Source organism: Rhinopithecus roxellana, chromosome 17, assembly GCF_007565055.1.
Source record: "Rhinopithecus roxellana isolate Shanxi Qingling chromosome 17, ASM756505v1, whole genome shotgun sequence".
NCBI lineage: Eukaryota > Metazoa > Chordata > Mammalia > Primates > Cercopithecidae > Rhinopithecus > Rhinopithecus roxellana.
The window spans coordinates 111,166,360-111,186,275 of NC_044565.1; the positions used below are offsets into that span (position 1 = coordinate 111,166,360).

At 42.0% G+C, this 19,916-nt stretch overlaps 1 protein-coding gene across 3 annotated transcripts in view; it reads left to right on the forward strand.

Moving 5' to 3' along the window:
* Positions 1-19,916, forward strand: part of TMEM131 (transmembrane protein 131) — a 247,756-nt gene that overhangs the window by 171,881 nt on the left and 55,959 nt on the right. For all 3 annotated transcript variants that reach the window (XM_030920866.1, XM_030920868.1, XM_030920869.1), the window contains exons 12-18: positions 12,162-12,270; positions 15,442-15,550; positions 16,333-16,486; positions 16,580-16,750; positions 17,977-18,087; positions 18,171-18,305; positions 19,488-19,592. In XM_030920866.1, coding sequence (XP_030776726.1) covers positions 12,162-12,270; positions 15,442-15,550; positions 16,333-16,486; positions 16,580-16,750; positions 17,977-18,087; positions 18,171-18,305; positions 19,488-19,592 — 894 coding nt within the window. The remainder of the gene's footprint in view (positions 1-12,161; positions 12,271-15,441; positions 15,551-16,332; positions 16,487-16,579; positions 16,751-17,976; positions 18,088-18,170; positions 18,306-19,487; positions 19,593-19,916) is intronic.

Sequence of the window (19,916 nt, forward strand, 5' to 3'; positions counted from 1 at the left end):
AACATGGCGAAACCCTGTCTCTACTAAAAATACAAAAATTAGCCAGGCATGGTGGCACGCGCCTGTAGTACCAGCTACTCAAGCTGAGGCAGGAGAATTGCCTGAACTTCAGAGGTGGAGGTTGCAGTGAGCCTAGATCGCGCAACTGTGTTCCAGCCTGGGTAACAGAGCAAGACTCTGTCTCAAAAAAAAAAAAAAAAGTAAAAGGTATATGAAACATGAAAGTATTATTATACAGTGCCACTTAGCAATCACATATTTATGAATGTATCATTTTAATTGCACAGTCAATATTTCTGTTAAAAACCTATATATATCTATTAATATAATACATCTGTACCTACCTATGTGTATGTCTTTTATAATATCCAAAGCCCAAACTCTGCCAGTGTTTTGGTGGTTTGCTATTTCCTCTTTCATTCACCCATTCAATAAACATTTAATGAGCATCAACTATATGCCAGCTGCTATGCTGACTGAGAATACAGCAGTGGATCAGACCACCGGAGTTCCCTACCCCATGGAGCTCACTGCTAATCAGGGCTTCCTGGAACTCTGGGAGATACTTAGATTTTATTCTAAGTGTAATGGGAAATTAGTATAGGATTTTAAACAGCAGAGTGACATCATCTGATTTATGTGTTGTAAAAGGTCACTGTAGCTACCTTGTGGAGAGTGAACTTACAGACATGGAAGGACAGAAAGCAAAGGAGACCACTTGGGATCTGATGGAGCGGTCAGCCTGAGAAATGATGGTGGCTTAGACGTCCCGCCTTATCAGCTGTGGGGCAAGCCCACCCACCGTGGAAACTGAGTTTTCTGAGCTCTTCTTAAGTTTTTTTCTGTGTGTTTCAGCATTTTCTGCATAATTCACCAGGCTTAGACTGATGGCTGTTTAGAAGGGTTCCTGCCTCCTTCTGTTTCACAAACATAGAATTTTTAGGATTTGCTAAGCAGTGCTAGAAGCTGGAGATTTTTTTTTTTTTTTTTTTTAATGCCCCTTCAGGGAATTCATTCTCTTTCTAAATATGGGATTACTAAAGCAAGCAATTCCAAATATAAGTTCCTCACCTGCTAACAGACAGGATGCCCAGGTCCAAACTCTCCTAATATGTCTGTAATGCAACTTTGAGAAAATGGCTTTCTTCAGCGTTTACAAAACATGAGTGCTATATAAATGATGGAATAAGTTTGCCTGAGATGTCTTCAGAGGAATGTTTGGATGAGGTTTCCCTTGGTAATGGACAAATTGGAATCCAAGTGGGCTCCTTTGCTTTCTGTCCTTCCATGTCTGTAAGCATATCAGCTTGACATATGCTTTAGTGAATTGGTACACACATTATTAGAAATACAATGTTAAATGCTGAAAGGTTATTTCCCTTGTTTGCTCAAGTGCTTTTATAAGCAATTTTAGAATGTTCCAGACCCTTGAATTTCACTTGAGGGTTACTGAGCTTTAGTTGGGTCTGAATGTTGTGAGAAAAGCCTAGAACTCTATTTAGAACATATGCAAGCTTGTGAGCTGCCTTTCCTGGGAAACTTGCAGTAGTGTTTCCACTTCTTGATTATCTGTGAGTCAGCAGTAGTCACTAATATAAAACAGGTTGTTTGTATAAATATGCTTACTACAAGGTGATGATTGTGTGTTAGTTCTCATTTAAAGCCACACCAGAATGGGCCAGCTCCTTAAATGTTTTGTCTTGGGTTTGTTTGTTTGCTTTGTTTTTGTTTCCTTGGAAAATGGGTTTTAACAATTTGGGTTTCTTTTTACTGATAATGAGTGAACAATTCAGACCATTTATATAAAACATGAGTTTTCAGTTGAATATTTCTTTGTTATTACTGCAGCATATTTTAAGGTAGCAATACTAATGTAAAGTTTTTATCTGGTAAGAAAAATCTTAAAGTGGTGTGTTTCATATGAAAAAAATTCATCAGCTATTTTAAGTTCTTACTACTTACAGTGACTATATTTTAACAAACATCCTTGCTTAGCTATTTCTGGCTTGGTGGTGTACAGGCTGATAACACTCAAAAAATGTTGTGCTTGTTACTGATGAACTCCCACTTCTAGCCTTTAAGCATATTGAAAAATGGTCAGACCTTCATTGTATATCCAGAGTTAGTTCCTTCCGGTGGGTTCTTGGTCTCGCTGACTTAAAGAATGAAGCCATGTACCTTCACGGTGAGTGTTACAGCTCTTAAAGGTGGTGCGGACCCAAAGAGTGAGCAGCAGCAAGATTTATTGTGAAGAGTGAAAGAACAAGGTTTCCACAGTGTGGAAGGGGACCCAAGCAGGTTGCCTCTGCTGACTCAGGTGGCTAGCTTTTATTCCCTTATTTGGCCCCACCTGCGTCCTGCTGTTTGGTCCATTTTACAGAGCGCTGATTGGTCCATTTGACAGAGTGCTGATTGGTCCATTTTACAGAGTACTGATTGGTGCATTTACAATCCTTTAGCTAGACAGTGTGCGCTGATTGGTGCGTTTTTGTGGAGTGCTGATTGGTGCATTTACAATCCTTTAGCTAGACACAGAGCACTGATTGGTGCATTTACAGTCCTCTAGACAGAAAAGGTCTCCAAGTCCCTACTCAATCCAGGAAGTCCATCTGTCTTCACCACTCAATCCCCCATCTAAATAGAACACATCAACTGCTGTTGGGAATTGGACAATGACCGTTCTAGCAACTTCCTGCTGGATAGGGGCAAAGAAGGGACCCTACAGTGGTAGTGTCCTCCAGAGGGGAACTCTCTAGGCCCGCCAAGGGGCCAGTGGGTCGATCCGGGGGTCCTCGGTAGAAGTTGTTAGTTGAGCTCATTTGGGGTTCCATTTATAAGACCATCTGTAGCTTGATGGCCTCGATCCTAGAAGAAACACATTTGACAAGGAGGTTAAAAATACAGGGCCCAAAGCGAGTAATAGCAAGATGGCTGTCACAGGACCTAGAAAGGGGAGAAGCCATGTCACCTAACTCCAGAGGTTGGTATAAGAGTTTGAAAGGCATCATCTGATTTCAGAAGCCTTGTCCTGTAAACATGGGGCAGCATCTCATACTATCCCCAACTGCTTAGTGTAAAAAACACTCTTCCCCTAGGAAGTTACAAAGTCCTCCTTTCTCAGCAATGAGGAGGTCTAGGCCTCGGCGGTTTTCGAGAGTCACTGCTGCCAAAGAGTCTATTTGGGATTGTAGAGTAAGGATAGATTTTGTTATTTCTTGCAAACTGTCTGAGAAGTCCTTTGAGAGTTTTTGGTAGTAGGGTAATAAAATAGATAAACCTGCTATTCCGGTTCCTGTAGCGGTGGCCATTTCTGTAAGTAGGGGTATTAGTTGTATGACCCTGCGCTGAGGGACTTGAGCTTTGAGGGGCACTGATTTCCATAAGATTAGAAGTTAGGATAGTACATGTTACACTGTTAACTTTTAGCAAACTTTACTTTTATTGAAAGCCTTGTAAGATTGGGATTTAAAAAATTTTTTTGCTGTTAATAAAACCTCGTCCAGTCCATATTAACTTGGAATTGGTATAGATGGCTCCTTCCTAATTTTGTAAGTACTGTAAGGTTTGGCTGAGTGCAAACAGCTCGCAAGTTTGAGCGAACAATTATTAGGCAGTTTTTCTAACTGCTTCCACAAGAGTTCCCTTATCACTTACTGAATACCCATTGTGTCTTTTTCCCTTAATCGCTTGGGAGGAACCATCCATCTCCTGTCCTGAAGGGAGCTTCTCCTAGATCTGGTCTGACCTTTGTATGGTAATTGGTAAAGATTTAGATCTCCTGTTAGGAAGCCTGCTGGTTTAAGGATTTTTGATAGGAAGGCTGCGGGTTGTCAGTGGCCTCAGTGCTTTTGTGGTACGTCCTTACTTACATGGACAACAAGGTGGTGTTGGAGTGTTACAGGGTTACAGAGAAGACCTTCAATTATCAATTGTAGGTTTTAAATTTACCTTGGCTTTTAAAGGAATGCGGTTCACTTTCTTCTTTACTACTCTATTTCTTTTTCTTTCTCTTTGACTTCTTTTTTGTCTCTCTCTGTTACTCCTTCTGACTTCCTCTTTGTCTGTCTCTTCCTCTCTCTCTTTTTGTCTCTTTCTTTCTCTCTGACTCCTTCTTTGTCTCTGTCTCTTCCTCTCTCTCTTCCTCTCTCTCTCTGATTTTCTGTCTCTCTCTTTACTTTCTGCTGGTCTTTCCCTGCCTCTGCCAGCCACTTATGCTACTGTTCTGCCCTCTCCTCCCCCTTTTGATGGCTTCAGCAGTGTGAGACTGCCGCCTCTTTGGGTTTTTGTATTGTGTGTAGTAACTCTATAATTTCCTTGTGGTGTTTAATGGGGGTTCCCCCAAAGGTTAGGAATTCCCTTTCTTTCCATATTGCAGCATGGGCATGTAGGATTAGATAAGCATACTTGCTATCTGTATACACATTTATTCTTTTTCCCTTCCCCGGTTTTAAGGCTCTGGTAAGTGCCACTAGTTCTGCTAACTGGGCACTGGTTCCTGGGGGAAGAGGCTTACTTTCAAGTAAGGTTGCATCGCTATGGCATAACCTACCCTTCATATCCAATTTTCCACAAATGAACTTCCATTGATGTATAGGTTAAGGTCAGGATTAGCTAAGGAGACTTCTAAGAGACCATCTCGGGTGGCATAAGTCTGGACTAGAATTTGTTGGCACTCACTCTCAATTGGTTCCCCATCCTCTGGGAGAAAAGTGGCAGGTTGAGGGCCACACACGTACGTATTTGAAGCACCGGTCCCTCAAGGAGTAGCGCCTGCTATCTAGGCAGTTGTCTTTGATAGCCATAAACCTCCTTTGACACCTAGTATGCCATTTATATCATGAGTAGTCCAGACAGTGAGATCCTTTCCTTGTATTATTTTGATAGCCTCTGACACTAAGACAGCCACTGCCACAACTACCCTTAAGCAGTGAGGCCAGTCTTTTGCTACTACATCAGTTTTCTTACTTAGGTGTGCCACTGGTTATGGGGTTGTCCCACGAGTCTGAGTAAGGACTCCAAGAGCTATCCCTGCTCTCTCTGTGACATATAAAGAGAAGTTTTGTCCTGTGAGAAGGCTTAAAGCTGGAGCTTGTACTAGGGCCTGCTTTAAGGTTTTGAAGGCGGTTTCTGCCCCTGGTTCCCATTGTACTAGATGAGTATTTGCCCTCTGAGTCTCCTTGATTAGCGTATAGAGTGGCCTAGCCATCTCGCTGTATCCGGGGATCCATAGTTGGCAAAAGCCGGTGATTCCAAGGAACCCCCATAACTGTTTTAATGTCTTAGGGCGAGGATAAGCCAGTATAGACTGTATTCGATCCCTGCTGAGGGCCCTGGTCCCTATGGCTAAGATTAGGCCTAGATATTTGACCTGCTGTAGGCAGAGCTGGACCTTCGACCTAGACGCCTTGTACACTTGATTAGCTAGAAAGTTCAAGAGATCTAGAGTAGCCTGCTGGCATGAGGCTTCCAAACTGGTAGCCAAAAGCAAATCATCCACATACTGAAGGACCAGAGTGCCTGGACTTGAGAAGTGGCCTAGATCTTGGGCCAGTGCCTGACCAAACAGATGAGGGCCATCCCTAAACCCTTGGGGCAAGACCATCCACAAAGTTGGGACATGTGGTCTGTGGGATCCTCAAAGGCAAAGAGAAACTGGGAGTCAGAGTACAGGGGAATACAGAAGACGGCATCCTTGAGGTCCAGAACCGTGAGCCATTCTGCTTCCTCTGGTATTTGAGAGAGCAGGGTGTAGGGGTTTGGTATAGCTGGATATAGAGGAACTACTGCCTCATTGATGAGTCTAAGATCTTGCACTAGTCTCCACTGACCATTTGGTTTTTGTACTCCTAGAATTGGGGTGTTGCGGGGACAGCTGCATTTCCTTACTAAGCCTCGAGCTTTTACATGTTTAATAATATCCTATAATCCTTTATGAGCTTCAGGCCTTAAGGGATATTGCCTTTGATAAGGAAAAGTCATGGGGTCTTTTAGCCTGATTTGGACTGGGCGGGCATTTTTTGCCTTTCGAAATTGTCCTTCCAGTGCCCAGACTTCAGGGGTGATTCCCTCCTCAAGTAGGGGACAACACATTGGTAACTTGTTCCCCATATTCATGTAGATAGTAGCTCCAGTTGTGGCTAATATATCCCTCCCTAATAAGGGTGTGAGACTTTCAGGTATAACAAGAAAGACATGTGAAAAGAGCAAAGTCTCCCAATTACAACTGAGGAGGTGGGAGAAATACCTGGTTACAGGCCGTCCCAGGATTCCTTGGATGGTAACAGACCTTGAGGACAGTCGTCCAGGACAGGAGATTAACACTGAGAAGGTCGCACCAGTGTCCAGGAGAAAGTCAATTTCCTGGCCCTCAATGGTTAAACGTACCCAGGGCTCAGTGAGGGTGATGGCATGAGCTGGCGCTTGCCCCAGGCTTGCCTCAGTCCTGTTGTTGGATCATCTGGTTGGGGACTTCTGGCCCAGAGAAACTTTGCCCTCTGGGGCAGTGTGCCTTCCAGTGATTGCCTCGGCATAGTGGACATGGGTGAGGGAGTGGCTTGTTTCTCGTTGGACAATCTTTTTTGAAGGGTCCTTGTAAACCACACTGATAACAAGCCCTACCAGGTGATTGGCCTGCTCCAGTTTCTGTCCTCTCTGAACCACCAAGGTTTGTTTGTCTGAGGGGCATGACTAAGGCTGCTGCTGCCTTTCTCTGAGCTCGCTTTTCCTTTGGGGCCTGTTCCTCTCGGTCCCTATTGTAGAACACCGAGGTTGCCAGGTTTAATAATGCCTCCAGATTTTGTTCAGGGCCCAGGGCTCGCTTTTGGAGTTTTCTTCTGATATCTGCGGCTGATTGGGTAATAAACTTATCTTTTAGGATCAGTTGACCTTCAAGGGAGTCAGATTACAGGGGAGTATATTTCCTTAAGGCCTCCCGTAGCTGCTCAAGGAAGGCAGAAGGATTTTCTTCCTTTCCCTGAGTTATGGTGGATATCATTGAATAATTCATGGGCTTTTTCCTAATTCTCCTTAAACCTTTTAGAACACAGGTCAGATGTTTACAACTCCAGTCCCCATGATCTGAGTCTAGATCCCAGTGGGGATCCATACTGGGGACGGTTTGGTGACCCGTAGGGAATTTGTCCCTTTCTTCGGCTGTCATTCTGTCATTTACTTGGCTAAGATACCCGGTATCTCCAAACTCTTGGGCTGCAGCTAAAGCCACATTTTTTTCATTAAAGGCCAGGGTTTGATCTGACAATAGCATGACATCTGTCCAAGTGAGATCAAAGGTTTGCCCTAGACCCTGTAGGACATCTACATACCTATCAGGGTCATCTGAAAGCTTACCCAGGTCTGCCTTGATCTGCTTTAAATCAGAGAGGGAGAAGGGGACCTGTACCCAGGTGGGGCCAAATTCCCCTCCCCCTACAACGGGAAGGAGACATAACTGATAGCCTGGGGGGGTTTGTGGTCCTTTGGAGATTTCTTTGCTTGTTTCCTTCTGGGTGGGGGAGATTAGAGGAGGCTCACCATTAATAGGAGGGAACTGTAGGAAGCTAGGATATGGAGGTCAGCTGAGAGGGCCTCCTGTAGGACGTAAATTGCAAACTTTGCATAGTTGTGGATTCTCCCTCAATGAAAAGAAAGCTTGGACATAAGGTATTTCACTCCACTTGCCTTCCCTCATACAGAAAAGGTCAAGCTGCAGGATACTATTGTAATTTATACTTCACTCGGGTGGCCATTTTTCCCCATCAGAGAGAGAATATTGGGGCCAGGCCGTAGTGCAGAAAAAATGAGCCACCTCTTTTTCAGGGTTTGCGGGTCAAATTGGTCCCAGTGGCTTAGGATGCATTTCAAGGGTGAGCCTGTTGATGCCTGTTTCCCATCTGAAAGACAAAACCGCCCATGGTTTTGGTTTGTTTGTTTTCCCCCAGCGCAAGAACCCGCAGCGGTCCCTGGACCCTGCTGATCGGAATAGTTACGCTCACCGACACAGCAGCAGAAACACTAGTTTTCCTCCTAGACCACAAGGAGGACCAAGGAAGGTCAGATTTACTGGCACTTAATGACGCATTGTTGACCGGCACCCTTGCATGTCCTCCTAGACCACAGAGAGAACTGAGAAAAATTGATTTAGTGGCCCTTACGGATGCATTTTCGAAAACCTGTTAGAGTTCTAATCATTCTCCTGTTAGTGTTGGGACTTTACCCCTGTCCTATAAAGATGTTATGCTCCAAAAATGAAGTGGAGGGCCATACCCGGAGCGAGGGAAGGGATCCCCAGGGTTGGAAGAGTGACGCCTTTTATCATCACTTCTCATCATACGAATAGGAAGGATATCGTTTCTGAGGCTCCCCCTATCCTGGCTTCAGGAATAGCTTTTGTTAGGCCTGCTAGTCTGAGGAGGGATCCTAAAATTCCAGGTAGTCCCCCCACCCCCAGCAGGGCTTTGGGCAAAAATTATGTCTTTCTGATTGGTGAGTCCGGGTGCCTAAAGGAGGGAATAGAGTCCTGGAGTTTATACTAGAAATCATTCTTATAGGAGAAACTAGAAAAGTAACGAGAGACAGGGAGTGGTTTTTAGAAGTGGGACTAGCCTCGGAGAAGAGAGGCGAGAGGAAGTTTGTCTGACAGGTATTAGGACCCAGAGGGCAAGGGTCAGGATAGATGGGTGAGTCTCGCTTGGGTGACGTAACTCTGAGAGTTCCGCTCATGGCCGCAGTCAGCCAACTTTTTGTCGGGATCCCGGAGCTGACTGACTTTGCTCTCTGTCGACCCTCAGGCCAGCCCAGAAGTACAGGAAAAGCGGAAGCTAGTTTCAGGCAAACCAACGCTCCCAACTCCAAAGAGTCGGGGGTTCTTAGCCCTTTCCCAGAAAACCTGACACCCGTGTCTTTAGTCCAGTGGCTGTGTTAGTTGCTTTTAACTGGCCAACTGGTGCCCAGTATTTAGCCCCCAGTATTTATCACTATTTAGTGATAGTCCCTTCGTGGTCACCAAAATGTGTCCCATCTGGGTCACCAAAATGTGTCCAGAATTTATTCATTCCGGTGGACTCATGGTCTTCCTGACTTCAGGAGTGAAGCCGCAGACCTTCGTGGTGAGTGTTCCAGCTCATAAAGGTAGCGCAGACCCAAGGAGTGAGCAGCAGCAAGGTTCATTGGAAAGAGTGAAAGAACAAAGCTTCCACAGCATGGAAGGGGACCCAAGCAGGTTGCCTCTGCTGGCTGGGGTGTCCAGCTTTTGTTCCTTTTTTTGGCCCTGCGCATGTCCTGCTGATTGGTCCATTTTACAAAGCACTGATTGGTGCATTTTTACAGAGTGCTGATTGGTGCATTTACAGTCCTTTAGCTAGACACAGAGTTCTGACTGGTGCATTTACAATCCTCTAGCTAGACAGGAAAGTTCTCCAAGTCCCCACTTGGCCCAGGAAGTCCAGCTGGCTTCACCTCTCAATTGTTGCTGGACCATATTCAGCAGAGCAAGTGAGGAACTTCAGGAGCCATATCTGTGAAAGTCCTCTGCAAACTACAGTTCCATGTGATCACCTCTAATAGAGCCTGGCCTCAAGATAAAAGTGGCTCATTTGTGGGGGGGAAAAACCAAGATTAACCGACTCACAAAATATTGTAGATGATTAGATCTCAGAAAATAACCCATCCCCTTAGGATTTGCCGTGTGTGTGTGTGTGTATGTGTGTGTGAAGGAGTCTCGCTCTGTCACCCAGGCTGGAGTGCAGTGGCCCAGTCTTGGCTCACTGCAATATCTGCCTCTGGGTTCAAGTAGTTCTCTGTCTCAGCCTCCCAAGTAGCTGGGATTACAGACACCCACCACCACGCCCAGCTAATTTTTGTATTTTTAGTAGAGACAAGGTTTCACCATCTTGGCCAGGCTGGTCTTGAACTCCTGACCTCGTGATCCACATGCCTTGGCCTCCCAACGTGCTGGGACGACAGGTGTGAGCCACCATGCCCAGCCAGGATTTCTTTTTACAGGTGAGAGAAATGAGCCCCGGAGAAGACGGGCAGCTGACTCAAGCTCACATCTCTCTAGTTAAACATCCTTTTGTTGCATAAAGTGATGCCCCTGGATTGTCACATACACTTCTGTACTGATTTCCTGTCTTTGGAAAAAGTATTAGCCTGGTAACATAGTATGGTGTAACCAAGTAGAACTTTTCCCAGTCTGTCCTACAGTTCAAACTCTGCTTTGTTTTATTATTAAAAACACACACATCTTTCAGTGAATGAAGAAATTTATATTTTAAATGTTGCTAATAATGGCAAGCTTATTGATAAGTAAAAGTATTCTATGAACAAATCATTCCCAGCCCAAGCTAGAGATCCAAAAGCAATTGAGGAGTTCTTGAAGAAGAAAAAGGGAGAAAGTTAAAAAGAGTTAAAATGCCAAGAGAGCCTGAGGCCCCAGAACCATCCTTAGGGCCTTAATTTCAGACCCTGTGAACACTTGCTGACAGCCCAGGACTGGCCCACCAATGGAAAGGGAGCTGCTCCAGCAGTATCTTTGATCATTATCATATAATCCGATTCATACCCTGTGATCCCACACACAAGGCCAAGGATAGTTTTCTCTCTTCATGCTCTTCTCAGGTGCTTATTGCACCTTCCAGAGACTGCCCTTTGATGTTCCGGTGAGGCAGATTTCACCTTTATAAATGGGCTGAAAGAGCAGGCAGGGATCCAAGGGATCCAGGGGGAAGAACACGGTGACTTGCTGGATCGACCGTGCCCCTGTTCAGGGGCTTGCCTGGTAAGTTTCACAGAAAAGGACAATGTTCTTTTCTTCAGGAAATGGCAGGCTCTGACAAGTTTATAAAGCCCTTCAAAATTCAACAAGCACAATCCATGAGGGTTCAGATTCAAAGTAATTATACAGGAAGATTATTTTTAAATCAAGAGTTGTATTCAGTACCAGGATTTTGTGATACATGTTTGTGCAACAGGATGTCACACGAAGGCCCCGCACCCACCCAGGAATTCTTGTTTCAGTCCTACCTGTTGATGCCTAGCTATTGAAACATCAGTATTGCAAATTTCATTAGTAAAACAGAGAAGGAGGTTGGAATCTTTTAAGTCCCTTCCAACTGAAAGGGCTTTGTGTCAGTGAGGAAATAAAAAACAACTGTACCTTAAAATGTATTTTTAAAAAGCGTGCTCTCCAAGTACGAGCTTTTCCTGTTTGTTGTTATTTAAGCATTCTGACTTCCAAGCTGAGCATCCCTGTGGTCTGTCTCCGTGCTCAATGCCATAACCAGCAATATAGCCCTCTCCCTGGACAGCAGCACGCCTCACTCGGAGAGCCGTGTCTAGAGAGAAAGAGAAAATGCCATTAGAAAGGAAATCTGCAGAACTACCTTGGCACTGAGACACCAGCTCCCAAGTTCATATTTATTCTTCACCATCGTGTGGTTCAGATATTTCCTCAGTATTGTGAATTTCTTTAAGAGGGATCCATAAGTCTTTTCGATGTCACCTCCTCTGGTGTATGAATTAGTCATTCATTTGGAAAATAAGTACCTTTTTTTTTTTTTGAGACGGAGTCTCGCTCTGTCGCCCGGGCTGGAGTGCAGTGGCTGGATCTCAGCTCACTGCAAGCTCCACCTCCCGGGTTTACGCCATTCTCCTGCCTCGGCCTCCCGAGTAGCTGGGACTACAGGCGCCCGCCACCTCGCCCGGCTAGTTTTTTGTATTTTTTAGTAGAGACGGGGTTTCACTGTGTTAGCCAGGATGGTCTCGATCTGCTGACCTCGTGATCCGCCCGTCTCGGCCTCCCGAAGTGCTGGGATTACAGGCTTGAGCCACCGCGCCCGGCAAGTACCTTTTTAAAATGTTTTATGTACTCACACCCAATGTAATAGTTGGTCTTCAGATTCTTACACTTACAAATGTGTCATGTTTGTTCTCCTCTGGTCATTTTCTTTTATAAAGATATTCTGATGAAATTAATTTGAAGTTTTTCCAGTGTGGCCTACTCCATTTAAAGGGACAACATAAGTTAAACTTTTCAAATTTAGAGTCCACTTTACTTTTCCAGTACACATTCCAGTATACTCCTGTATACTTTCCAGTGTAAGTATCAGGCACCTGAACCATTAGACTGAAATAATGCCATGTATGTATTTTTGTTCTCTTTGCAGAGTGTTCGACCTACACCACAAAATGATGCTATAACGGTACACTTTAAACCAATTACATTAAAAGCATCAGAAAGTAAATACACCAAGGTTGCGAGCATTAGTTTTGATGGCAAGTATTCACCTTTTTCTCTCTGATAGAGTGCTGTTACTTTGGTAAACTAGAAAGCATCTGTATTGACATCTTAATATAGAAATCCGGATTGTTTTACCATCAGGATTTATATTACTGCTTAGGTTGATTTTTTTTTTCCCCCGTGTAAACCATCGTGAACTCTTATTTGACTGATTCATGAGAGAAGATACCACAACTGTATAAAGCTAAATCAGTATTAGTAATAGAAAAACACTAGCAAATACATTAGGATTGGAATCATTTCCATAATCTGGGCTAGCCTTTTAAACATGTATCTGTTGTAATTCATCTTAATTATGAAGTTATGATGTATTTGAAGTTCAGAAGCATGTTTGAATTTGAGAGCAAAAATAAAAAGTATTATTTGTAACATTTTCATATATTGGCTTTTATAGGCAAAGCAGGTGGCCCTACTTAAGCTAAAATAATAGAACTGTCCAGTTAGCTATTACTTCTAACGTGTATAGTATATATTTTGATACTTGAAGTGTTAAGTCACTCCAGACTAGACCATTTTTATACATGTTTTTATTCAGTTTTGCCTACTTTCATGGAACATTCATTAAATTTGCTGCCACAACATTTTTAAAATAATGACGTAATGGCTGCTTAACCATATAGATAATTAAATGAGAACTGAACCTCTGAACAGGGCTTTTTTCATAGGCGCCCATGCAAGTGAGTAGCTGCTATAGAGCTTCAGCTTTGGCTTTATGACAAAGCCATCTCTGCTTAGAGTCCGCATGGTAAAGCTCAGCTCCTCATCGGATGAGAGTATTTGGTCAATGAATGTAGGCAGACACTGGCACACTTCGTACGGTGTTCGTGAGCGCATCTGTGCCTGCTGCTCACTGTGGAGAGTTCTGGGGAGGGTCTGGAGCAGCTGCGCAGGTGGGGCTGGCCTCAGGGTTCATCCTGTGAGCTCAGTGAGGACTCCCAAGAAAAAAAAAAATCACATAGGCAGCATACTTCATGATACAGTTGTCAAGAAATAGTATTATAGAAGGCATTAATGCCACAGTTATTTCTACATTTGCGGTAGTGTCCTCTATGCTGCTGAGAGACCACATTCATGTCTACCCGTGTCAGTATCACCAGGTACATTGTCTTCCCTTACAGAGGAGAAAGAGGCTAATAGTCATTCCTGACCCCTGAGAACATTTAGGACCCACCCTACACAGACATGCCGGAAAGTTCTCCACGTGCTCTGCAAGGGTGAAGAGCTACTCTTCTCTAGCTCCTGTATTGACCACCCAGTGAATGTTTTCCCTCCTCGAGATAAATGCGATGACATTAGTGTTGGTTCTTTTGAGATCATGGGCTCTAAGATCATTGTTTCTTAAAGAAATATGTAAAATTAAATATAACAGCAAAGGGAAAGCATGTTTAAGAGCCAATGCTACGTTTCTTAGAAGTGGGTTTTTAATAGCATGTGAAAATCCCCCCACCATTTACTTCTCCCACCACCATGGTGGATTCCCACACAAAACACCTCTGAGATTGCTGTGAAAATCAGTCAGGAAGTGTGTTCTGCTTTTAACATTGTTAGAATGCACCTTATATATGTATTAACTCTACAGTGTTCACTTATCAAGCATCTTTCTCATCAAAAGTCATTCTTTATGATTTTCAACTGAATTTTCGTGAGCTTTTTGACCACTTTATTTGCTCTGTATGATACAATGTCATGAAATGCTTAAATGTGGCCCTTGTAATCAGTCTTACATCAGAACAAATAGTGAAAAATTGGAAGCATCCAGAGATGGCTAACCAGCAAGCAGAGAAATTAGAGGCCGAATGGGAATTTTTAAAATGGAAAGTCTATGTCTGCACATAGTCAAACACTACATGTCATACCATTTCCTTGTTCTTTTTTGTCATAAGGTTGGACGACATACATTTGTGGAACTCACATATGAATTCTTCACATACATGGAAGTGTTCCTAAAGTACTTTAAGAGGATAAACATAAACAGCTTCTTTATTTGCTTTGAAAAGAACCATCTAATGGGTGCCTAGATTGGACCCAACTGAATCCATTTCTGTAATTCCAGATGTGATTATTTATTTGTTTATTTATTTTAATTTTTATTTTTTTGAGACGGAGTCTCACTCTGTCACCCACGCTCAAGTAAAGTGGTATAGTCTCAGCTCACCACAGCCTCTGCCTCCCAGGCTCAAGCGATTCTCCTGCCTCAGCCTCCCAAGTAGCTGCGATTACAGGCACGTGCCACCACACCTGGCTAATTTTTGTATTTTCGGTAGAGACAGGGTTTCACCATGTTGGCCAGGCTGAGGGTCTTGAACTCCTGACCTCAGGTGATCCGCCCACCTCGGCCTGGCAAAGTGCTGGGATTACAGGCGTGAGGCACCACACCCAGCCAGAATTATTTAAAACTGCTACAAAATCTAAAGGTTTTTCTTCATCTAAGATGAGGACAATATGATATGATGACAGGAGGGGATTTATCTCGTCTTACACCATGAGTTTTAGGGTTGGCCGATTTGAGACGTAAGAGCTCTTAATTCTTTACTTTTTTTATACCATGGTACCTTATCAGTGATAGAGCAAGACTTTAGCCATACAAGAAATGTTCTTTCTTTCTCAGTTCAAATGTAAATCAGCAGGGCTGAGTGGGAGGGTAATTTTGCCTCCAGGGGGATATCTGGCAACCTCGAGGTAATTTTAGTAGTCATGGCTGCAGGGATGCTACTGCCATCTAGGAAGCACAAGTCCAGGATGCTGCTAAACGTCGTACAGTACACAAAACAGCCCCTGCAACAAATAATTAACCTAGCCTAAAATGTTAATAGTGCCGAGGATGAGAAATTCTGCTGTAAGTAAAGCCAAAGCCTGTGGCTACAGCGAAGCAGCTTAGGTCCAGTGTTTTGCCTCCTGAACCATGCTCACCGGCTAATTCTTTATCTGCTTATCTTATTATAGGAAAAATAAAACATTTTACCCCTTTTGTATGAAAAATGTGATGTTTCATTTAAAATGTTATAGAAGTGTTCTGTTGGCCAATTTGGAAGCTCAACTTTTTTTTTTTTTTTTTTTTTTTAAGATTTTGTCAGTTTACATAAAGTCATTACTTCTCTTTGGTAGTAAAAGGTAACAGATTATTTTTTTTAAATGCTTCCTTTCAGCATCAAAGGCGAAAAAGCCATCTCAGTTTTCTGGGAAAATAACAGTTAAAGCAAAGGAAAAGAGTTACTCTAAACTTGAAATACCATATCAAGCAGAAGTTTTAGATGGGTAAGTTTCTTTTTAAAATAAATTCTATAACTTTTTGCTAATCAGTAAATTATGTTTTCCTGCTAAATGACCTTCTGAAATACTAGCCATGTTCACATAAACTTGATGGAATCATTTTTTAAAAGAACAGCCCCAACTGTGAAAGAGAAAACCTCCTATATTTTGTTTATATTTTACTTTCTTAGAAGAAAAGGGTAAGTGGGATGATAGGATTTGGGCTTAAATGAAGACTTAATGATTCAAAACTCTGATTTTTTAAAATATTATTTAGATGATTTGAACCATTTCCTTTCTGACATGTGTTTGTAATATGTGACTATTATTATTATTATTTTGGCACTCGAAACAAAATTCTTTATATTCCTTTATAAATTCATAAACACTTCTAGAATTATAAGTTTTTATAAGTGGGAAGTAACATGTTCATTTTCTATTATACTTTAACCAATAGTTTAATACTTAACTTGGCAAAGATTCATTTTAACAAAGCTCCTTGCAATTCACTGATAAACGTGATTTTTTTCAAAGTAAAGCTTTTTTTGTTGATATGTCTTTGATTCTAATTGTGTGATTAATATAATTCATTAGAGAATGGTTCTTGATATTAGATTTCAATATTTTGCAGGCTAAATTTTGTTTTAAATCATATAGTCAATCACTAAAATATTATAGTTCTAATTCTTTAATACAATCCTTAATGCTTACAACAGAAGAACTTGGATTTTAAATTAACACATGGAAATAAAATGATTTATTTTGTTCTTGTTTTTTTTTTTTAATAGTTATTTGGGATTTGATCACGCTGCAACATTATTTCACATCCGAGACAGTCCTGCTGGTCCTGTGGAAAGGCCAATTTACCTTACTAACACTTTCAGTTTTGCGATCCTCATTCACGATGTGTTGCTACCAGAAGAAGCCAAAACAATGTTTAAAGTATGTCCAGGAGCCCTCATACTTTTAATTTTTCTGGTCTGCCAACTAGGTGATGCTGACACTTTGTTTTTTTTCTCTTCTGTCATTTGCCAGGTTCACAACTTCAGCAAACCAGTCTTAATTCTTCCTAATGAATCAGGATACATTTTTACCCTGCTTTTTATGCCTTCCACATCATCCATGCACATAGATAACAACATTTTACTTATTACCAATGCTTCTAAATTTCATTTACCCGTGCGGGTATACACAGGCTTTTTAGATGTAAGTATATTATCCACCTTTAACATTTAAACTCCCTGCCCACCTTTAATGTTTTCAGAACTTATTAGGCAATCGTGTTATATACTCTTACGTTTTGCCATTGTCTGTGCTCTGCAAATTGATCTCATTCTCCTAGTCAGTTTTTACCTTTCCGGCAGCTCTCTCTCGTGATACGGTTGACTTCTCTAGTTACAGTCTCTACTTAGATCTTTTCCACATTCTGCTTTCTCTGGGATATTCTTTTAAACTATTGTAATAATGGGGAATATAGAAAAGAACTAAATGGAAGAAAAATGATAGGTAGAAAAAGAAGAATACAAGGAAGGTGAAGAGGGAAATACATAGGGAAGAGATGATCAAAACCGAGAAATACCAGGACAAAGAAGAGAACCAGATAGTAAAGAAAAAGCTAAGGTAGTAAAGACGCAAAGTTGGAAGATTGTATATGATACAGAAGTAAACAATAAAGGTACTCCTGGTACAGAAAATAAGCAGGGGGGAAAATCCAAACAAAGCTATCTTGAGAGTGATCAATGAAAGAAGCTTAGATAAGAGATAAAACTGTTAGGAAAGATAAAAGGAAAGCTAGGACATCTAGAAATGTAGCCTTTTAAGTAGTTGGCATCGATTAGAATTTTAGAGCTGGAGGGACCTTCACTCATGTCTCGCTCCTGCTTCAGTTATTTTGTTTCAGCGATCATTGGTGAGGCTTGCTGAGACCACATGCTTTTTGCCTGATCCCCCAGGGTTCCACTAAACCTCTCTTAGTAGTTTAGCTTCCTGCCTCTTTCTTGTGCCCTCAGAGGAGGAATAGCGACTCAGCAGAAGCCATGGCTGTTTTCATTTCTGATTACTCAAAAGACTTTTGTCATACAAAGCCCTCAACTATGTTGTATAAATGTGTGGTTTTATGCATATATAAGTAAAGCATAGGAAAGCATAGGAACTTTAATACATCTTTTTTTTTTTTTTTTTTTTTTTTTTTTGAGACGAAGTCTCGCTCTGTTGCCCAGGCTGGAGTACAGTGGTGTAATCTCCACTCCTGGGTTTAAGCGATTCTCCTGCCTCAGCTCAGCCTCCCAAGTAGCTAGGATTATAGGCGCACACCACCATGCCCAGCTAATTTTTGGGGAACTTTAATACATCTGTAATATAGTTACTTTCTCTTCATAATATTGTTACATCAGTGTGACTTTTTGTTTAATCTGGTTCTTTTATCTTTCCAGTACTTTGTATTGCCCCCCAAAATAGAGGAACGTTTCATAGATTTTGGAGTACTGAGCGCTACAGAAGCAAGTAATATTTTATTTGCAATTATAAACAGCAATCCAATTGAGGTAAAAACCTGTTTTTATTCTAAGTCGCATTTAAGGATTTTATGCTTGTGTTGTGATAATCATTTTCATATCTTTTTTTAAAGTTGGCTATAAAAAGTTGGCATATCATAGGAGACGGTTTATCAATAGAACTTGTAGCTATGGAAAGAGGCAATAGAACTACAATAATTTCAAGCCTGCCAGAGTTTGAAAAATCCTCTTTATCAGACCAATCATCGGTAAGTAAACTTTCTTACTGTCTCCTTAAAGTGAGATGCTGTCTAAACTGCAAGTGGGAGATCATTGCTGTGTTACATACATCACTATTATTTTTATGCAGTTCATGATAGTGTTGGTTACTTGCTACTAAAAGGACCTTATAGGTAATGTAATTCAACCCCCTCTTTTTATGATAAGGGCACTGAAACCCAAAGGGGTTTAATTCTGCCTTGTCATAAAAAGTTCTATAAGACACAAATTTTAAATTATCTTTTTGTAACACAAGTGTCATTACAGGAGAAATTCTCATGGAGACTAAACTAACCTTGTGTTCATTGAGTTTACTGGGAAAAAGAGATGGCCTTGAACATTGGTAGAAAATATTTTCAATTACACAATAATACGTCTGTCCAGATACTACCTAGTATCAGTGAGGCAAACATTGTTTGATCATTGTGAGTCTGCCCACATATTGTTACCTGTCTAATAAGCAGGTTACAGTTGGTTGTAAGAGAGTGCTGAATAATAGAAAACAAATACATTAGTTTCAGCACTCACCAGTGCTGAAAGGGGAACTTGGAGTTTATACCTACCGGAAAAAGAATGAGAATCACCTTTGTGAGAAGGAGCATCAGATATCTCATCTGCAGGTTAGAATAGAACTTCTTGGGGCAGTTTTGCGAAAGGAAAAGCAAATGTCTACACACAGAGAGTGTTGCCAAACTCGTTTCCATGGAATGCCATAGGTCTGGTGTTTTGTTAATCCTACCTCAGCTGCCCTGAAGATACGAATATTAACATTACAGAGTGACATCCACAGCTTGAAGCAGAGCCACTTCTGTATACACTTGTGGCTCCAGTGTGCCTGAAAGGTTGGGGGAAGGCTGTGTCCCTCTGCTCCAGCCTCTTTGGCCATACAGGTCCATGGGTGAAGAGTGAGGAGCTTTATTAGCAAGAGGACCACACCCCTCCGTCTTTCAGGAACCAGCATTTTCACTGGCCCATGGAACAAGTGTCGTAGAAAACTGTCAAAGGATGGACATTATTTTGAGATATTTGTACATAGTGATATGATAATTCAGTGTCATGCTGGTATATGTTAGGATTTGTAAGTCATTTTATCACTACGCCCTTCATTTCCATTTTAATAGGAAACTTCAACTAACAAGGCTAATGAATGATACCATTTCTACTGTCTACAGGTAACATTAGCTTCAGGCTATTTTGCAGTCTTCAGAGTCAAACTTACTGCAAAAAAATTAGAGGGGCTTCATGATGGAGCCATCCAGATCACAACAGACTATGAGGTAAGGGCTTTATGGGGGTTCGTGGCAGTGGGGTTTTTCTGAATAAGTCCTTTCTTGTCTGTATGAAAACAAAGAATTAAGTTTACTCATAAAGTTACAGTTTACCAGTTTCCTACCTTAAAAACTGAGCTTTCTAGAACAGTTTATAGAAGATTGGTGTTTATAGGCTCGTAGTTCTTTTTTTTTTTTCCCGGAGACGGAGTCTCGCTCTGTCACCCAGGCCGGAGCGCAGTGGCCGGATCTCTGCTCACTGCGAGCTCCGCCTCCCGAGTTCACGCCATTCTCCTGCCTCAGCCTCCCGAGTAGCTGGGACTACAGGCGCCC